The 21,935-nt window shown below is 49.5% G+C and overlaps 1 protein-coding gene across 2 annotated transcripts in view; it reads right to left on the reverse strand.

The window, feature by feature from the left end:
• Positions 1-5,492: 5,492 nt before the first annotated feature.
• LOC135811195 (RING finger protein nhl-1-like) overlaps positions 5,493-21,935 on the reverse strand; it is a 209,821-nt gene continuing 193,378 nt past the window's right edge. For both annotated transcript variants that reach the window (XM_065324389.1, XM_065324388.1), the window contains 2 exons: positions 19,297-19,437; positions 5,493-6,527 (listed from right to left, as the gene is read on the reverse strand). In XM_065324389.1, the coding sequence (XP_065180461.1) occupies positions 6,387-6,527; positions 19,297-19,437 (282 nt within the window). In that variant the 3' untranslated portion in view covers positions 5,493-6,386. The remainder of the gene's footprint in view (positions 6,528-19,296; positions 19,438-21,935) is intronic.

Here is a 21,935-nt window from a genome sequence, read left to right on the forward strand (position 1 = left end):
CTCACTGCCTCGCTGTTTCACCATATCACCATCTCACTGCCTCGCTGTTTCACCATATCACCATCTCACTGCCTCGCTGTATCACCATATCACCATCTCACTGCCTCGCTGTTTCACCATATCACCATCTCACTGCCTCGCTGTTTCACCATATCACCATCTCACTGCCTCGCTGTTTCACCATATCACCATCTCACTGCCTCGCTGTTTCACCATATCACTATCTCACTGCCTCGCTGTTTCACCATATCACCATCTCACTGCCTCGCTGTTTCACCATATCACTATCTCACTGCCTCGCTATTTCACCATATCACCATCTCACTGCCTCGCTGTTTCACCATATCACCATCTCACTGCCTCGCTGTTTCACCATATCATCATCTCACTGCCTCGCTGTATCACCATATCACCATCTCACTGCCTCGCTGTTTCACCATATCACCATCTCACTGCCTCGCTGTTTCACCATATCACCATCTCACTGCCTCGATGTTTCACCATATCACCATCTCACTGCCTCGCTGTTTCACCATATCACCATCTCACTGCCTCGCTGTTTCACCATATCACCATCTCACTGCCTCGCAGTTTCACCATATCACCATCTCACTGCCTCGCTTTATCACCATATCACCATCTCACTGCCTCGCTGTTTCACCATATCACCATCTCAATGCCTCGCTGTTTCACCATATCACCATCTCACTGCCTCGCTGTTTCACCATATCACCATCTCACTGCCTCGCTGTTTCACCATATCACCATCTCACTGCCTCGCTGTTTCACCATATCACTATCTCACTGCCTCGCTGTTTCACCATATCACCATCTCACTTCCTCGCTGTTTCACCATATCACTATCTAACTGCCTCGCTGTTTCACCATATCACCATCTCACTGCCTCGCTGTTTTACCATATCACCATCTCACTGCCTCGCTGTTTCACCATATCACCATCTCACTGCCTCGCTGTTTCACCATATCACCATCTCACTGCCTCACTGTTTCACCATATCTCCATCTCACTGCCTCGCTGTTTCACCATATCACCATCTCACTGCCTCGCTGTTTCACCATATCACCATCTCACTGCCTCGCTGATTCACCATATCACCATCTCACTGCCTCGCTGTTTCACCATATCACCATCTCACTGCCTCGCTGTTTCACCATATCACCATCTCACTGCCTCGCTGTTTCACCATATCACCATCTCACTGCCTCGCTGTTTCACCATATCACCATCTCACTGCCTCGCTGTTTCACCATATCACCATCTCACTGCCTCGCTGTTTCACCATATCACCATCTCACTGCCTCGCTGTTTCACCATATCACCATCTCACTGCCTCGCTGTTTCACCATATCACCATCTCACTGCCTCGCTGTTTCACCATATCACCATCTCACTGCCTCGCTGTTTCACCATATCACCATCTCACTGCCTCGCTGTTTCACCATATCACCATCTCACTGCCTCGCTGTTTCACCATATCACCATCTCACTGCCTCGCTGTTTCACCATATCACCATCTCACTGCCTCGCTGTATCACCATATCACCATCTCACTGCCTCGCTGTTTCACCATATCACCATCTCACTGCCTCGCTGTTTCACCATATCACCATCTCACTGCCTCGCTGTTTCACCATATCACCATCTCACTGCCTCGCTGTTTCACCATATCACCATCTCACTGCCTCGCTGTTTCACCATATCACTATCTCACTGCCTCGCTGTTTCACCATATCACCATCTCACTGCCTCGCTGTTTCACCATATCACTATCTCACTGCCTCGCTATTTCACCATATCACCATCTCACTGCCTCGCTGTTTCACCATATCACCATCTCACTGCCTCGCTGTTTCACCATATCATCATCTCACTGCCTCGCTGTATCACCATATCACCATCTCACTGCCTCGCTGTTTCACCATATCACCATCTCACTGCCTCGCTGTTTCACCATATCACCATCTCACTGCCTCGATGTTTCACCATATCACCATCTCACTGCCTCGCTGTTTCACCATATCACCATCTCACTGCCTCGCTGTTTCACCATATCACCATCTCACTGCCTCGCAGTTTCACCATATCACCATCTCACTGCCTCGCTTTATCACCATATCACCATCTCACTGCCTCGCTGTTTCACCATATCACCATCTCACTGCCTCGCTGTTTCACCTTATCACCATCTCACTGCCTCGCTGTTTCACCATATCACCATCTCACTGCCTCGCTGTTTCACCATATCACCATCTCACTGCCTCGCTGTTTCACCATATCACTATCTCACTGCCTCGCTGTTTCACCATATCACCATCTCACTTCCTCGCTGTTTCACCATATCACTATCTAACTGCCTCGCTGTTTCACCATATCACCATCTCACTGCCTCGCTGTTTTACCATATCACCATCTCACTGCCTCGCTGTTTCACCATATCACCATCTCACTGCCTCGCTGTTTCACCATATCACCATCTCACTGCCTCGCTGTTTCACCATATCACCATCTCACTGCCTCGCTGTTTCACCATATCACCATCTCACTGCCTCGCTGTTTCACCATATCACCATCTCACTGCCTCGCTGTTTCACCATATCACCATCTCACTGCCTCGCTGTTTCACCATATCACCATCTCACTGCCTCGCTGTTTCACCATAACACCATCTCACTGCCTCGCTGTATCACCATATCACCATCTCACTGCCTCGCTGTTTCACCATATCACCATCTCACTGCCTCGCTGTTTCACCATATCACCATCTCACTGCCTCGCTGTTTCACCATATCACCATCTCACTGCCTCGCTGTTTCACCATATCACCATCTCACTGCCTCGCTGTTTCACCATATCACTATCTCACTGCCTCGCTGTTTCACCATATCACCATCTCACTGCCTCGCTGTTTCACCATATCACTATCTCACTGCCTCGCTGTTTCACCATATCACCATCTCACTGCCTCGCTGTTTCACCATATCACCATCTCACTGCCTCGCTGTTTCACCACATCACCATCTCACTGCCTCGCTGTATCACCATATCACCATCTCACTGCCTCGCTGTTTCACCATATCACCATCTCACTGCCTCGCTGTTTCACCATATCACCATCTCACTGCCTCGCTGTTTCACCATATCACTATCTCACTGCCTCGCTGTTTCACCATATCACCATCTCACTGCCTCGCTGTTTCACCATGTCACCATCTAACAACACACAATACTATCTACCTCACAGAACCCCAGCGCCTGCTCACCCACATCCTCCACTCACCCACGTCCACTTCCGCATCCAGAATGTTCACTGCCTTCTGCGCCGTCTCGACGCGTCGAAAGCCACGGGGCCGGACAGCATCTCCCCCCGTGTCCTCAAAGAATGCGCTTCGGTGCTCGCCCCGGTCCTGACCAAGCTTTTCTCATTGTACGTCCGGCATGGATACCAACCTCAGGCCTGGAAGCTCGCCAATGTTGTTCCTGTGCATAAACGCTCATCTCGCTCACAGCTCAAGAACTACCGCCCCGTATCCCTCCTTAGTGTGATATCCAAGGTAATGGAGACCATTATCAACATGCAAACTACAAACTATCTCGAGGGTTACTCACTGCTTGCAGCGAATCAGTTTGGCTTCAGACGGAATCTGGGTACAGCCGACGCTCTTACTGCGCTACACCACTCCTGGGCATCCTCTTTCGGACACGGGGGCGCAGCACGCGTACTTGCAGTTGACATAGCTGGAGCCTTCGACAAGGTCTCTCACGCAGGTGGCCCCTTCAAGCTACAGCAATGTGGCATCCAAGGAATCCTCCTTGCATGGCTGACATCGTACCTGTCTAACCGAAGCATACAGTGTGTTGTCGGTGGTGCAACCTCCCGTCCATACCCCATCAAGGCGGGAGTCCCACAAGGCAGCATCTTGGGGCCAACCATGTTTCTCATATACATTAACGACGTATCAACATGCCTTGCTGGGAACACGCAGCTGGAAGCCTATGCTGACGATACGACATTGTACACTTTTCTCCGTAACGACCTCCCACAGCTGCTGCCTTTCTTCAGGACACCGTCAATCGTCTGTCAGACTAGGGCAAGGAATGGCGTGTAGCGTTTGAGCCGTCGAAATCCCAGGCTATGACAGTCACGCTGCAAAGAGCGCAGCTAGCCTTGCCCTCTCTCCTCTTTGGAGGCAACCCTGTGCCAGAGTCATCCACAATAAAGCTCTTGGGGGTGACTTTTGATCCGAAGCTATCCTTCGCGGAGCACATCCGCGCAGTGTCTATACGTGGCAAACAGCGCTTGGGCTACCTGCGGCGAGCTGCGCCCTATGTCTCCCGAGAAGGCCGCCTCACGGTGTACAAGGGGTTTGTACGGCTCGTTTTGGGGTATGCTCCGCTCGTCTGGATGGGAGCTGCTCCCTCCCATCTTGCACGCCTAGATAGCATCCAACGCCGTGCATTGCGCATCATTGGTCCTGGGACGGAGCTCCAGCGCCTCAGCCTACGGCGATACGTTGCTGCATTAACATACACTTACAAACTGCATTTCATCACCGGTCCGACTCAATTGCTAGCAGTCCTCCCACCAAGGCTTGAGCCCCGTGACGCCACTCGCACTCGAAACGATCTCCGCATGGCCGCCGGCCACAGTTACCAGCTACGAAATCCGCTACAGCGTCAAGCACCAGACACCATTCTCCGCAGCTTCCCACATTGTGCAATCCAGCTGTGGAATTCCCTGCCGCCAGCTTTTCTAGACTCCGCCCCAAATCGCAAAAATCTTCAAAAGTTTAAGTGCAACGTCAACGAATACCTCCGCCGACAGGATTGGCGATGGTCCACGGACATTCTGCCTGTCGACCCACCTACATTCTAATGCCTCGTCAACGACTCCCATTGCTACGAATGCGCTGCACACTAGTACTAGCTGTTGCTTGCCCTTGCTTTCTTTTTATTTTTGCTGACCCTTACAGCTAGATCTTTTGTTTTTGGTGCGTGTTTCTGGCCGTGATGCCGAAACCTCAGGTCGGCAGAGCCATCAATGCCCCACCATCACTGCTGCACCTCGGTGCAGCCCCTTCTCAGTAGTTGTCACGTTTGTCCTTGTCTCAGTACCATTGTCTTCTGTATTATTTATGAGTTGGGTATGTGAACATAGTAAAAAAAACAAAACAAAAAAACAACACAAAATCACACAGAGTCACGTGTACCGCATTCAAGTACTCGTGTGTTCTATGTGTGCCCCACGCATGTGCATGTGACGTCATGCGTGGATTGGGTTTGGCTCCTTGCTGGCATTTCAGGCTTCCGTTATTCAGTCTGTTCTTTACGCTTCTGTTCTGGCAACTGGTGTCTTTTGTCATTGCTCTGTTCTGTTCTTACTGCTCCCTGCTATTACTCTAAGTGCCCTTCACACGGCTGTAGCATTGTTGGTTATAGCTAAGACTGGTCATGCAACACAGAGCACCACACATTATCGTTATAACAAAGAGTTTCATGGCCATACTCCATAGGCAATCATCAGACAACTATCAATACTGCATCTCTTCAGATCAAACAACAGTATGCAGCAGTTATAAAGGTTTGAAACATTTCTAAAATGAAGATACTAACAGAAAACATCACAAACCATGATAGAAAGAAAACAGTACCTCGGACAATGAGCACATTCTTCATTGTATCCAAAAGTGAAATAAAAAAACTTTATGATGTATTGCGATACTAAGCAGCGAGACATTTCGCTGAAATGCAATATATTTTCAGAGAAAGGAAAAGAGCACCCAGCCAACACAATCAATAGAATCATCCTCTGCACATCGAGAATAGGATTGTAACAATGAGAGTGATCCAAGTACCATGTAGATATACAACTCAGTGCAGGAGTTCATAAGCAAATGCATGCATACACACACGCATATACAAACATACACACATACACACACATACACACACACAAACACACACACACACACATACATACACACATACACACATACACACAAACACACACACACACAAACACACACACACAAGTGCACACACACACACACATACACACATATGCAAGCACACATTCAATCATGCAAGTATGATAAACAGTAATTGGTAATGTTCATCAGTTCATCATCTTAATCAGGCATGTTGGAACTGCTCCAGTCGGTCATGACTTGGCTGGATCTACTGTTCGCCTGCACAATACATGTTAGCTACTGGCAAGGTTATGCATACTCGATGTGTCACACAACCAAAACTGAAATACTATAGTAAAGCCTGAGCAAACAAAACTGCTAATACTGGTCCTGTTCATGTTTCACAGCAGTGAGAAACATTAGTGTAGAACAAGAAACAAGATGCTCCAGCACAAAAGTTAGAACATTGTGATACAGTGTTTGTCCATGTTACTAACATACACAGTACCACTGGGTGATACTGCAATGCCGACCGGCTTAGAAAGACAACTGCTTGAACCGAAGGTAGCCACGTGAGAGAACGTGTCAGAAGTGAACACCTAACAGGGTAGCACAATGAAAGCACACACATACCGGCATACACATAACACACACACCGGTATACAAACAACACATACACACACGCACCGGTATACACACACACGCACACACACACATACCGGCATACACACATTCACACATTTACAAATACATGTACACACATACACATATACACATAGACACATACACACATACACACAAACACACACAAACACCCACCACATACATACACAGTCATATACTTCAGAAGTACACATACATTACAATAGAATAGAATATGCCCTTGCAGAGATTATAGAAGGTCCCGAAGGGACCAACAGTGGTCAAGTCGTGAGCAGAATCGGGTGTGGTACACAAGAACGCGAACCAGCGCCAACCCCCGCCCCACACACACATACACACATAAAAACACGCACCACACACACACATGCACTCATGCACACTCACACACATACCGTATTTTCTGGGGTATTGGGCTATGTTTACATGAGAAATTTCAACCCGGGTCGAGTTCGTCTGTACGATAGACAAAATAGGTGAGCGTTTACATGAAGACAGTTGACCCGGGTCAAATACTGATATGCCGCCAAAAGTTCACTTCAACGGTTCCGTATAGTCTCGTGAATCTGTTCGCGCGAAATTTGCATGTGCATTGTGCAGTGCTGTTCAAACCTGGCGCGAGATACGCACAGAAGTACGTTTGTACGCTTTTCTTGACCCGGGTTGATTTCAACCCTCCCCTAGCTTGGGGGAGGGTTGAAATCAACCCGGGGCGAAATTTCAACCCGGGTCAAGCGCAATGCGTCATGTAAACGCGCCATTCATTTCGTGTACATGGCGGGTTGAAATCTGACCCGGGTTGAACTCAACCCGGGTTGAAACGCCTCATGTAAAACAGCCTAAGTCACACTGGAGTATAAGCCGCAACCCCAATTGTTTCCCACAAAATGCAAACATCAACCCTATTTATTTATTACCGATCATCGGAATACAGCTGTATAAGCTGCAACCCACATTTTTGGGTGTATTTTGAGCGTTGGAAATGCGGCTTATACATGAAAATACGGTATACACACAATGAGACAGATTTTATCAGTAAACTTTCTTGCAATTTTAGATTCAATCTTGATGATACCCAGGGCCGAATTTTTTAATTTTTTTTTAATTGCAGTTCGGAGACCGTATGTGTGTGTGTGTGTGTTTTTGAGCGATCTTTTATTTTCTTGCAGGCCTAAAACATTCAGAACATTATTTACCAAAGTATACGGTTTAGCCTCTTTTTTCTGTGCTGCGCTGGCGAGTCCACTAAGCTGTGTTTACATGAGGCGTTTCAGCCAGGGTCAAATTTCAACCCACCCTGACCATAGATTGACTGTAGCGTTAACATGCTGCATGGCGCTTGATCCGGGTTGAAATTTCAAACGGGGTGGATTTCAACCATCCCCTCGGGCCCAGGGGGGGGGGGTTGACATTGAGAAATCTTACTACCGTACTTCTGTGCGTATCTTGCGCCAAGTTTGAACAGCACTGCACAGGAACATTTTGCGCGAATGCTTTCACGTGACATTGTAGGACTCAGACAGGCACAGTGGATTGGTCTCATGCCATGATTGAGAAACGAGAGGTACTGTACCAGGTTCAAGTCCTGTTTGGAAGTGGAAGGATTTTTTCCAATCGTGCTGCGACCCACAGTTAATTGGGAACTCGTGGCCTGGCATGAGTTAAACATGGATGTGGCAAATGGGATTTAGGCCTTTGACCTCTGGTTGGTGGATCTCATCTATCCTCCCCCACCGTTTAGGAGCCGTATCTGACGCCTGATCATGGGGTGGTGGTGTCCCACGGAAGCGGAAAGGTGGTTCTTGACCTTGGAGTTGTATGACTCCTTGTTATTGACCTGCCCGGTACGCGAACCCGTCGAATTTAATATTTTCTTTTTATGTAGGACTCTAGAAGTGGACTTTTTGACGGCATATCAGTATTTGACGCGAGTCAACTGTCTTGTGAACACCCACTTATTTTCCCATGTACGGACTTTCAACCCGGGTAGAAAATTCTCATGTAAAACAAGCCACCGGACAAAACAATTCTGCCCGCAGATTGAGTACCGGATTTTCTGGGGTGTTCCGCACTTTGAAATGCATACAAAAACTGCAAAATCACACCTGCGGCTAAGACTGGGAATGCTAGGAATGACTACCAACGCTACAGCACTCTATGAATATACTGCATGCATGGTGTTGTTCAGCTACTCTTCATGTACTGCAGCCCATCATTGTACTGGTGCAAAGCTTCTTATTGTACATGCTGCCAGTTCTGAGCGAACGGCAAGGTAGACAACCTTTGTAGAACTTCGGTCATGTTTCTCAACCTTTTAACCATTGTTGCCAAAACATTCGAAATCTGATGGGCGGGTGGCTTATACAGCAGATGGCAATACAAATACAGATGGTGGACCCGAAAAGGCAGGTGCGCCTTAGACTCTGGTGAGCCCAACACACCGTAATATTCGGCATTTTGCTCCTGCTCTTGTACTGTCATACGATCTTGGACATGAAAATCCGGTCACACATCTAGCGGCCCTAGGGCGCTGGCCATTCAGCCGTGGATAAGCAGTACACACATGCATTACATGTACATGTACATGTTGATGTATATGCAGTGCAGTGCACTGGTCACTGCACTGCACTGGTCACTGCAGTACACTGGTCACTGCAGTGCACTGGTCACTGCAGTACACTGGTCACTGCAGTGCACTGGTCACTGCAGTGCACTGGTCACTGCAGTGCACTGGTCCCTGCAGTGCGCTGCAGTGACCAGTGCACTGCAGTGCTCTGGTCACTGCAGTGACCAGTGCACTGCAGTGCACTGGTCACTGCAGTGCACTGGTCACTGCAGTGCACTGGTCACTGCAGTGCACTGGTCCCTGCAGTGCACTGCAGTGACCAGTGCACTGCAGTGCTCTGGTCACTGCAGTGACCAGTGCACTGCAGTGCACTGGTCACTGCAGTGCACTGGTCACTGCAGTGCACTGGTCACTGCAGTGCACTGGTCACTGCAGTGCACTGTCTGGTCACTGCAGTGCACTGGTGCTGCACTGGTCACTGCAGTGCACTGGTCACTGCAGTGCACTGGTCACTGCAGTGCACTGGTCACTGCAGTGCACTGGTCACTGCAGTGCACTGGTCACTGCAGTGCACTGGTCCCTGCAGTGCACTGGTCACTGCAGTGCAATGGTCACTGCAGTGCACTGGTCACTGCAGTGCACTGGTCACTGCAGTGCACTGTCTGGTCACTGCAGTGCACTGGTGCTGCACTGGTCACTGCAGTGCACTGGTCACTGCAGTGCACTGGTCACTGCAGTGCACTGGTGCTGCACTGGTCACTGCAGTGCACTGGTCACTGCAGTGCACTGGTCACTGCAGTGCACTGGTCACTGCAGTGCACTGGTCACTGCAGTGCACTGGTCACTGCAGTGCACTGGTCACTGCAGTGCACTGGTCACTGCAGTGCACTGGTCACTGCAGTGCACTGGTCACTGCAGTGCACTGGTCACTGCAGTGCACTGGTCACTGCAGTGCACTGGTCACTGCAGTGCACTGGTCACTGCAGTGCACTGGTCACTGCAGTGCACTGGTCACTGCAGTGCACTAGGGACCAGTTCACTGCAGTGACCAGTGCACTGCAGTGACCAGTGCACTGCAGTGCTCTGGTCACTGCAGTGACCAGTGCACTGGTCACTGCAGTGCACTGGTCACTGCAGTGCACTGGTCACTGCAGTGCACTGGTGACTGCAGTGGACTGGTGACTGCAGTGCACTGGTCACTGCAGTGCACTGTCTGGTCACTGCAGTGCACTGGTCACTGCAGTGCACTGGTCACTGCAGTGCACTGGTCACTGCAGTGCACTGGTCACTGCAGTGCACGGTCACTGCAGTGCACTGCAGTGCACTGGTCCCTGCAGTGCACTGCAGTACTCTGGTCAATGCAGTGACCAGTGCACTGCAGTGCACTGGTCACTGCAGTGCACTGGTCACTGCAGTGCACTGGTCACTGCAGTGCACTGGTCACTGCAGTGCACTGGTCACTGCAGTGCACTGGTCACTGCAGTGCACTGGTGACTGCAGTGCACTGGTGACTGCAGTGCACTGGTGACTGCAGTGCACTGGTGACTGCAGTGCACTGGTGACTGCAGTGCACTGGTGACTGCAGTGCACTGGTCACTGCAGTGCACTGGTCACTGCAGTGCACTGGTCACTGCAGTGCACTGGTCACTGCAGTCCACTGGTCACTGCAGTGCACTGGTCACTGCAGTGCACTGTCTGGTCACTGCAGTGCACTGGTCACTGCAGTGCACTGGTCACTGCAGTGCACTGGTCACATCAGATCAACATGACTGTTGTACACAACGTTCTGTACGCACTGAGGACACCGGCCCAGGTCAATCCACTGGGTTTCCATGTCCAGAACTGTAGTACATGTGTAGGTGTGCAATTTCGTGCGGGATAGTGCCTTTGCTGTTTGCCTGCGTTATGCACAGCTCACTGACGTGTCAGTTTGAGCACTCTGGTAACGTGCTTTTGGGCCTTATTTAAATCTGGCTTTGGAAAATATTTTTTCATTGCTTCATGTATCAGGTTCGGCCACATTTTCCCTTTGCTGCGCTGACGAGTCCACAAAGGACCACAGAGAATGCTGTCCACAGATTGAGGTTATCCGAGAACTAGTATACTAGAGTAACCATCTCACTATGAACTTGGAATGGAGGAACTGTCAACGCCATTACTTCCCTTGGGTGACAGTTTTCATGATTTGAAATGAAGGTGCCCACAGTTGTCGCAAAGTACCGTGTACTGTAACGCCAAACTAGATCTCCACTCATTCATCATCAAAACGTAGTCCAAATCGTGTGCTGGTCAATCGACCTACACTGTAGCTGTTCCGATGTCCGGTGCACTTATGCTTTGTGAACTTGGACACCAGAACTGCGCACATGGGTAAACAGAAGTAAATTATCGTGTCCGTTCCCGAAGGGAACTCACGACGGCCGCTTACACCTGGTAAACCCTAGCGGCAGATGCAGTGCCTAACGGTGAGGGTGAGTGGATAAGATGGATATGTTGTGCAAAAGGAGAATGCCAAAAGGTAAAGACCCATGTGTAGCTAAGTAGTTATTTGAACAGCTACCATCTTTTTGACTTCTTCCACAAGGATCTTTTTGGCATGTAAGTAAAAGGTCTTGGTCCATTTCATGTGGGGGAACATTACAAAAATGAGCGAAAACAGCGCCATCAGTTAATTTTTAAAAGGCGAAAGCAGCACCATGTCACCTTTCGGTCCACGATCACAAAACCAACCCAAACCAAGAAGAACCGCAACTACTGTAGGTGAAGGTAAGTCTTGTGATAACGATGAACCTGCTAAAGACGCCGGTGACAAGCTCCTGTTAGAAAATTACCCCCACAACCGGTCTCAGGCATACCACGGCCAAAACACCACACAGGTCTGGACAAGTAATTATACTAACTGGAAGGTTATTGTTTGTGCTAATACATACCACAGTACAACAAGAGAGAGAACTTTGTTCACAAAACCATCGCCATCGGAACACACCAGAACTACTGTAAAAAGAGCCAAGAGCAGCGTGTATCAGAAAGGAACTGGAGCATGCATGCGTACCACAGCAAGCGCAAACAGCTGCACAGCATACATGAAACATGACACTACTATTATAACAGCATACACGCATGCGTACAAGAAAGCCGCAACCACAGGATGAATCACGCACATGAATCACATGAGAGGCAACAAGAGGTAAGAAGTAATGTCAACTACACAAGACAGAGTCATACAAGAGAAAGTCATAGTTCGATTACACGTTCCCACCAGTTGGCATTACTGGCGGAACCTAGCCGGGGCATTCAGGCCATCACGGGGTCGAAGACGCATTACTTCCTCAGACTCTACTGGCTGGTCTTCTGTTGTATCATCGGCACTCACACCATCTGTCGGGTCCGAGACATCAGGCTTGATAAGTGACACGTTGACCGTCTTCATTTGCAGCAAGCCTCCTGCATCTCTCTGAATTCTCACGGTGACAGGGGTCACAGTCTCAGTGACGACCCATCCATCCTCGTATGGCGGGAGCCTCTTCTGCTGGCGCTGTGGGCGTAGCATCATCACACGGTCTCCACGGCTGTACGGGTTCTCGGCCTCGGGGCTGCATGCGTCAGGCCGTGACAGCTCCTCTTCCACCAAGTCGCGTATCTGGCTAGCCCTGTTCGCAAGCTTGGTCACCCTTGCACTTAGAGACTCAGCCGCAGCATCCTTCTCCACAATGAGATGACGTGGCAACCAGCCAAACATGGCTTCCATAGGGCTAATACCGGTGGCAGAGTGTGGCCGCGTACGGTAGTAAAACAGCAGCACTTCTAGGTCGTCCTTCCAATCAGATGACCTGTCAAGCACCTTCCGTATCATCGTCAAGAGCGTACGGTTCATCCGCTCTGCTGATCCCTGTGACTGCGGGTGGCAAGCTGCTCCAGTGCGCACCTTAGTTCCAAAGACGCGAAACAGCGAACTAACAACAGCATTCGCAAACTCCGTTCCGTTATCCATCATCACGACTTCAGGCGTGCCAAACTGCAGGCAAACCTTGGTCACAGCTTCAGCGACTGACTTGGCATCATGACGAGGTAGCGGTATAGCATCTGCCCACTTCGTAAAAGCGTCGACAACGACTAACACACAGTGATACCGCCCTGAGCGATCGATACCGAGCTCCAAGGTGTCAATGACTATCTCACTCCAAGGCTTTCCTGGGATGTCCGGGCGAACAGGCTCTCCAACAGGACCTCGCTTCGTGCTTGCTCAGACACAGGCCTGGCATCGGCGCACATGATCTTGGCAAGCTGTCGACATCGACGGGAAATAGCACTCAGCTCTCAGCATGTCATGCATAGTCTGCCAGTTGGCATGACCAGAGTTGGCGTGCACAGCACTGACCAGCTGACCTTGTAGCGACTCTGGTATCACTGGCACAGCAACGCCACCTTCCACAGGCAGCTTCACACTCCGCTACAACATGCCTTTGTCAACCAGTAGCTGTCCGCCGATCTTCTTGAAACACTCCACCGTCACAGGCTCTCCCTTCTCCACTTGGGCAATGGCTTGACGGACATCAGCGCACTGCTGTTGCGCAACACTGACTTGCTCCAAAGTCACAGGTCCAATCACCGTCAGGGCCATGGCAGCTACATCATCCTTCAGCAGGGTCTTAGCATAGTGCGTCCACTTCTGAGGAACGCGAGTTAGCCGGTCGGCCTTGTTGTCAGCTGTCGGAACCCAGATGACTTCCACTTCCAGACCCAATTGTGCCACGGTCTCTTCGATAACCTGCAGACGACGTTGGATAAGCACGCTATGCAACCCACTGGTCTTCACGCGCTTGGAGTCGGTCAGAAGCTGTTGGATCCAACTAGCAACGGTTTTGGAGTCGGTCATCAGCTGGATTCGCCGCGCACCCCACTGGACTGCGAGGTTGAGCCCCTCAGCAGCTGCATCCAGTTCAGACAAGTTGATGTGGCGCTTGTCGTCCATCTTTCTCAGCCAACTGCAATCCTCGATGATACAGCCATTGAACTCCTAGGCCGCGCCATACGCGATATCAGAAGCATCGCACCAGACTTTGCATGGTTCCTCTGCACTTCCGGGACCTTGCCACACACCGCCGACTGGGTCATCGCTGCTGAGGCGCTGGGCTAAATCAATGCAAAACCTCTTGGATAAGCACGCTATGCAACCCACTGGTCTTCACGCGCTTGGAGTCGGTCAGAAGCTGTTGGATCCAACTAGCAACGGTTTTGGAGTCGGTCATCAGCTGGATTCGCCGCGCACCCCACTGGACTGCGAGGTTGAGCCCCTCAGCAGCTGCATCCAGTTCAGACAAGTTGATGTGGCGCTTGTCGTCCATCTTTCTCAGCCAACTGCAATCCTCGATGATACAGCCATTGAACTCCAAGGCCGCGCCATACGCGATATCAGAAGCATCGCACCAGACTTTGCATGGTTCCTCTGCACTTCCGGGACCTTGCCACACACCGCTGACTGGGTCATCGCTGCTGAGGCGCTGGACTAAATCAATGCAAAACCTCTTGAGCTGGTCAGGCAACGGATCGTCATACTTCAAGCCGAGAAGGCTAGTTAGACGCTTCAACCAGCTACAGTGCACTCGAAGTCAGCTCGCAACTGGGTAGTGGCCCACCAATGCTCCACACCACTTGTACACTGCACGACGTGTCAACACGTCCGGCAACGCGGTTCGGGGCCCATCTCGCCTAGCCCACTTGACCTCACCGCTGTCATCCTTGCTCAACTGCAGGCCAAGAACGCGCGCGGTCGCCGGGTCTTCCGCCGGCTTGGTCGGGAGTCCATACTCTGCCAGCTGCTTGACGACGGCATCCGTCTGCTCCTTGGGTACATATAGATCGTCGATATAGTTGTCGACAGCCGGAAACTGGCGAGTTGAGTACCGAACAATCAAATCCATCAGCTTAGGTGCTACTGACAGACCAAAGCCCATTCTTGTTAGGACATACGTCTGACCTTTCCACTTCACCACCTGGTAGCGCCATAGGTCAGGGCACACACGGACTTGCAAATATGCCTTCCGTATATCAATCAGAGCATATGAATCGGGATCTCCTTCACCGCGCCACTGCCGCAGCTTCTCTTGGCACGCAGGTGCTTCAGCACCAGGGTTGGATACCAGCTCTTTGTTCAAAGCAGTGTAGTCCAAACACGGTCTCACAGGCGTCGTCAACTTGTGCTCTTGTTTGACTGCTAGCAGGGGAAGTACTGCAGCCGGTTCTCCGTGGACCGCTGGATCATGAGGTATGAGCCACCCCTTCTCAATCCATCCGTCTACTTCATCACAGAAGGTATTCTCTTGCGATTCCGACAGACCGCTCCGCGAATACTGAGCCACACCGGAGCCAATGAAACCCTCAGGCTCATTTTTGCTTGACCACTTCCACGATATCTCCCAGTGTCGCTCTTCAGCGTTCCAGCACACCGTGCCATCACTGGTGGTAAGCACGACATTGCCTGTGTCGGCGTCCTCTGTGACTTGCACATGCCGAGGGAGCTTAGTCGGTGTAGGTACGGCTCCGACAACGTCAGGTGCGCGTTTACCCGACTTCTCCTGGGCCGGGCCGATCACCACACCAGCTAGCCTTCCGTCATCATATTCCATATGCAGACCCCCACACATTGTCACGAAGTCTGAGCCGATCAGCACGTCAGCCGACACAACGTTCAGGTCAGGAAGCACAACAGCGGACATAGTTGACTCAGGAATTGACACAGGACCATCGTCACGCTTGAACTGCAGTTCCACCACGCCACGTGTAGTCAGCTGCTCTCCGTCCAAGGCAACAATTCCTTTGCCCAGACTCTCAGTAACAGGGACACCCAAACTGTCAACAAGTGCTTCGCTAATGAGCGTGCGACAGGAGCCAGTATCGATGATGGCTTGCACGCGCCTCCACACATCCCTGTCAGGTACAGCCACGTCTACAAACACACGAGGCAAACCAGGTCGCGTGGTAGTTACTGTAGCTAGGAGACATGGATCGGCGATCTCCACAGCCGCTCCGGCCACGCCTTTGCCTCTATTCTGGTCTCGGAGCCATTGCTTTTTGAGCTCACAGTCCTGTTGATAATGACCCGGTTGCTCACAGAAGAAACATGTAACATTTCGTGGCCCTGATGACTTCTGCTGGCCACCACCGCTGCCTCCACTGCTCTTCACAGCACTGTTTCCGCCACCACGTCCTTCCGGGCAATGTTTCCGTATATGCCCAGGTTCACCACACTTATGACAGACAATATGGGACTTCTTCCCACCGGAAGGGCCAGACACCACTGCACCAGCAATACCTGGCCTTGCTGACACAATCTTGCGCAGTGCTCTCAACTTCTCCACACAGTCGGACACACGTAAGTCTTTCCCAGCACTTGACAGGCGGATCTCCTTGGCAAAATCAAAAGGGAGACCAGCCAGCAACTGCCCAATAACGACAGAATCGTCATCACCTGTCAGCTTGTGACCTGATGCAGCCAGCAGCCGCTGCAAATCAGACACGTACGCGTCAGGACTTTCATCAGAAAGGAACCGGCGGGACGTAAATTTTTCGTACGCATCACTTCCTGTCACGCCGAACGACTTTTGCAGCAAAGCGGACACCTTATCCTCGTCCTTCTTATCCGCAGCCTCCATTCTACTAAACACGAGCAGCGCATCTCCTTCCAAAAACAGAGGAAGTCTCTGCATGCGCTTATCAGCCGTGTCCCAACCGTTCACCTCCAACAGCACAGAGTACTTCAACCAAAAGTCATCAAAGCTGTCACCTGCCTTCCAACCGAAGGACTTCGTCAAGCCGTCCAGCTTCAGGCCAGACATGGCTTCAGGTTCAGAAGCAACGCCAACTGCTTCACTGTCCGATACAGGCAAGGCCTCAACCTCTCCTTGTCTCGCTCTCTGTCTCGTACGACGACGACGAGGCATACACTAAAACTGACGTCTACGCACAAACAATTCCCGGGTTTCGGCACCACGCTGTTAGAAAATTACCCCCACAACCGGTCTCAGGCATACCACGGCCAAAACACCACACAGGTCTGGACAAGTAATTATACTAACTGGAAGGTTATTGTTTGTGCTAATACATACCACAGTACAACAAGAGAGAGAACTTTGTTCACAAAACCATCGCCATCGGAACACACCAGAACTACTGTAAAAAGAGCCAAGAGCAGCGTGTATCAGAAAGGAACTGGAGCATGCATGCGTACCACAGCAAGCGCAAACAGCTGCACAGCATACATGAAACATGACACTACTATTATAACAGCATACACGCATGCGTACAAGAAAGCCGCAACCACAGGATGAATCACGCACATGAATCACATGACAGGCAACAAGAGGTAAGAAGTAATGTCAACTACACAAGCCAGAGTCATACAAGAGAAAGTCATAGTTCGATTACACTCCCCATCGTCTTTCCTTTCAGAGTCACATGTGCAGCACTGCAACCTTGCATACAGCACAGTTTTTAATCCTTACAAGACAAGACTAAGAATCTTTACGTGACAGTTCCGCTTAAAATTCAATGGCAAACTCCCAACAAAAAATCATTCAAATAAGATTTGCTCATGACAAGCAAGTTGGCCCTGGGTTCGAGTCTTGGTGGGCCCGGCATTTTTCTCTCTTTCCAGGGAACTTACTTCCCCGACTGATCTTTTGACTTTGAAGTTCTCCCGATCCTTTCAAAATGAAAATTATAATCATTCACGGTCTGGAGGGCTTGATGGCATGATTCAGCCCTGTGAGCGAGGGCATGATTCAGCCAGCAAGCCCGACAGACCGTGTATGATTGGATTTCTTACTTGACCCATGCGCACGGATGGAACGGAGCCTACTCAAACATTGAAACAAGCCAAAGACTAGCACAGTTCGTCGAAAAGTCACTCTGCACTAGTCACAGCCAGAACACACGAAGTAACAAGAGTTAAGAAGCTTCGAAGACAAGCGACATTCCTTTTTTACATGCACTTCCACTTCTTTCTTCCAAAGCCGCGCCTTGTCACATTATTGGCTACATCGCGTTGCCACTTGACCAAGGGCATGTTTGTCAATCATACCTGAAGTGACGTCAGTGTTGCCAAGGGCAGCGGGCATGATGGCTGAATCATGCCCCGCGGCGGAAAAGGTGGTGATTAGACAATTCCTAGGATACGGTCACGTGTCATGTAAGAATACGATTTAATCTTGTTTTGCACCCGTACAACCTGTGACATGTATGTCACTTTTTACGGAATAGTAACATTAATAATGATGTAGTTACAAGGCTGTGCTGGGCTTACAACCAATTTTCTTGCATTATAATTGCCGACGTTGCTACCACTGTTTTTACTGATATTCCAAGTACAAGTTATTGACTAGCTGGTTTGGAGTTGACAGCGTTGTGAAGGATCGAGACTCCTCAATGCCTATTCTCACCTTCCTGGAGCAATACTGACTTACAATGCTATCTGGTGTTCACGAGGTGTTTGTCGTCCTGGAAATGGAGTGTTTTTTTATAAATGTGCGTATCTGGTGCTGGTCTGGATTGCAGAGGAGAGCTATATATATTTAAGTGGTAGTCTTCAAAAAAATCTTCTTCACTCTACTCGAGCTCAAGTAATGATTTTATAGACACGGTCCCTGATGGCATAGCTCACATCACGTGGTCCACAGCTACTGCAGCTATGTGGTCTATTCGTGCAGATGCAACAGGGTTCATTGTGCACACAGTCCAGGATTTGCTGATTGGCTGAAGATGTTCTTCGCTTTCCGCCAGAGATTGCTTTCATTTCGCTGCTTTTTGTTCACTAAAACCCCCTGGATATGTATGAAGGGCGATGAGAAAGTGTTCGACCTGGCCCAAAAGAAACCGTATATCACTGGTTTCCTGTTTCTAATTGTCACAATATCCACATTGCAAATGAATGTATTTCTCTCAGTAATGGCTCGAGTGTCATCAATCCACCTCAGTAGAAGGTTTTCATCTTCCCAGTCTAACACATGGTGAGACTTCTCAATCTAAAATGGCCAAAGGCATTGCAATTACAGCTTCACACTCTTGCCACAGGGTATGATGTGTCTTGGCAGCAGAAGTAGTGCTAGAAGCAAAGGGTAAGACAAACTAATCACTAATCAGCTTACTTGAACACGGTGGTTGATTCTATCAGTGACCAGGACGTGTCCATGCCTATCCTCGGCAATGAACCGCGGGTCCTTGAACTGACCATCTGACCGTCCCTTTGATCCGAACATGGTAATGAAGTTTCCATCAGTAGTGAAAACCTGCATGAAACGAAATGTATTTAAAACTCTACACTGTGATGACTATGTCCTTCAACAGTTCAATACTGTGTACAGGTCATCCCTCGTTTGTACATAATCTATGGCAAGTTGGGACATAAAAAAGTCTTATAACGAGACTTATCATATTATTACACATCCACGCACACACGCACACATACACACACACACACACAACACACACACACACACGCACACACACACACACATACACACAAGTAGGAAGCGACGAGCGGGTTCTGGGCCAGGGGGCGCCCGGGTCCCAAAAAATGGGGTATTATTGAAAAATGGGGTACTAATAGTACCCCATTTTTGCGGTGAAAATTATTTTTGGCCCGGTTTTTTTGCGGATAAAAATATGTGCCAGGGGGTGCCCCTACCTCAAAAAAAAGGGGGTATTATTGAAAATATGTATTGGGGTGTTATGCTCTACCCTAAACAATAAGGTAATATGGTGTCATGATTATGTAAGTATAAAAGGTGTGTTCTTGAATGATGATCCAGTCAGTTTCAAGTTGTTGTGGTGCAGTGAAAATGGATTCTGAATTTGAGATCCTGTATGCTTATGTTCGTTCAAAGAAGCAATGTGCGCTGGAGGAAAAGAAGAAGAAGAAGAAGAAGGAGATAGAGGAAAGTGAAGAAGTGTGTTATCATCGTGAAGAACAAGTTGAGCATGCTGGTCATAGAGTTTGTTCTCAGTGTGGATTGGTAATGGCTGACATTTACATGCCCGAGGTAAAGTGGAGAGAGCGTTGTACTAGCATAAAGACCTACACGGATTCCGATCGCATTCAAGGTGTGAATCGTCATCTTGTACATTTTCTCAACAAGATCGACTTCACTTTACCGCATGCACAGTTTCACCCTGTTCAAGAGGCACTGCAAGCAATGAAGAAGTCCAGCAGCTATAAAAGCATGAACTATGCAATAGCATTATCGTGTATACTTCATGAGGATCATGATGCAGTGCGCACACTGCGTTCTTCTTTACCGCGCAGTAATGTATCATGGTTGAGAAGCAGCCGCATTACACAACCTCTTCCATCATGTTTTCCACTGATGTTTCTTCTACATCTCATGGAACACATCAAGGGTCCTCTGTCCGCTAGACAGCTGAACACTCTGAAAGTTAATTTGTCCTTGATGTCACCTGCAGACCTGTCCATGATGCATCTTCTAATAGATGCCTATTGTTGGCATGACTACAGTCTGGAATATTTAGTAGATCACGTGACCTCTCTCCCACCTGATCTTGCCAACATACTCTATCAATTTACCAAGACTGCAGTACGTCATCAATGTTAGCAATGCGTTGGAGATTTACACTCTCGGGAACCTGTTCTGAGACATGGTCGAGACACGTTCAGTCATGACCGAGACATGTTCCGACAGGTCAAGTGCAAGTCGTGCTGTGATTGGTTAAATCTTATCATCTGCTCACCGTGTCCTCTGATTGGTTGATTCTTGAACAATTTCACCGTGTTCTCCAAGGTCGTCACCTCCCATAGGATGTTATTTCAAACTCGGCGGCGGTCAAAAGGGTATATATGTGCAAGCACAGTCCTCCATTCACTCACAACTGCCTTTGTTGTTTCGTTGCTCAAGCCTTCTCTCTCTCTCTCTCTCCCTCTGGATCTCACTGGATCTCTCGTGACTGATATCATGATGGCCACTGATGCTGTTGTTGCTGGTGAAGATGTTGTGGACTGTTTGGGTTGACCCGTTCGCTATCAAGACGATAAAGAAACCCGGTCTCTACAAGCGACGTGCTAGCCGTAATCCGAATCTGGAGCCTCTGCCTAAGATCAAGATGCCAACTCCTCGTCCTACCATACTACCAGGTGTCGCCACCATTATTACGGATGGGGCAGCAGAGTGTGTTCAAGCAATGTACAGCAAGACCGCCCACGACTATCATGTTGCTCCTGGCACCGATTTCTACTATACGCGCGGTGATTTACCGGGCATGCTTGTCAATGGCACGGTATGTGAAGGACGCTTTGGTCAACTTAAGCTGTACGTCCAGGCTTCACAAGACGATCTCATTCAATTCTTCCTGAAGACCTCAACACCTTTGAGACGTGCCGTGAGATCTCCACATATCAACAGGATACGGAGTAACATCTTCCCTGCAATGTACCAAGGGAAGAGTGTGACTGCTTTGTATCTCAAGCCAACCAAGGGTGTGCCCAACTTCCCGATGAACGAAGAGTGTCAGCTCTATCTGCATCCTTCCACTATATCTTTCAACAGGGAGAAGTGCGAATTCAAGGCATGGCTTTCGGCAATCCCCCTGATGTTTGTAGACTCACGGCTTTGTGAAAGGGATCACGACACCGTGCAAGACCTTCCCGAGGCTGAATTGACTCGACTGGTGATTGCATTCCTCAAGAAGTGGAGCACTGCTGACAACGTGACTGCTGACATTGCGTTTGACACAACGGTGGCGGCGGCAGCGTCTCTCCCTGACACCCTACCGG

Source organism: Sycon ciliatum, chromosome 3 (assembly GCF_964019385.1).
Source record: "Sycon ciliatum chromosome 3, ocSycCili1.1, whole genome shotgun sequence".
Lineage (NCBI taxonomy): Eukaryota > Metazoa > Porifera > Calcarea > Leucosolenida > Sycettidae > Sycon > Sycon ciliatum.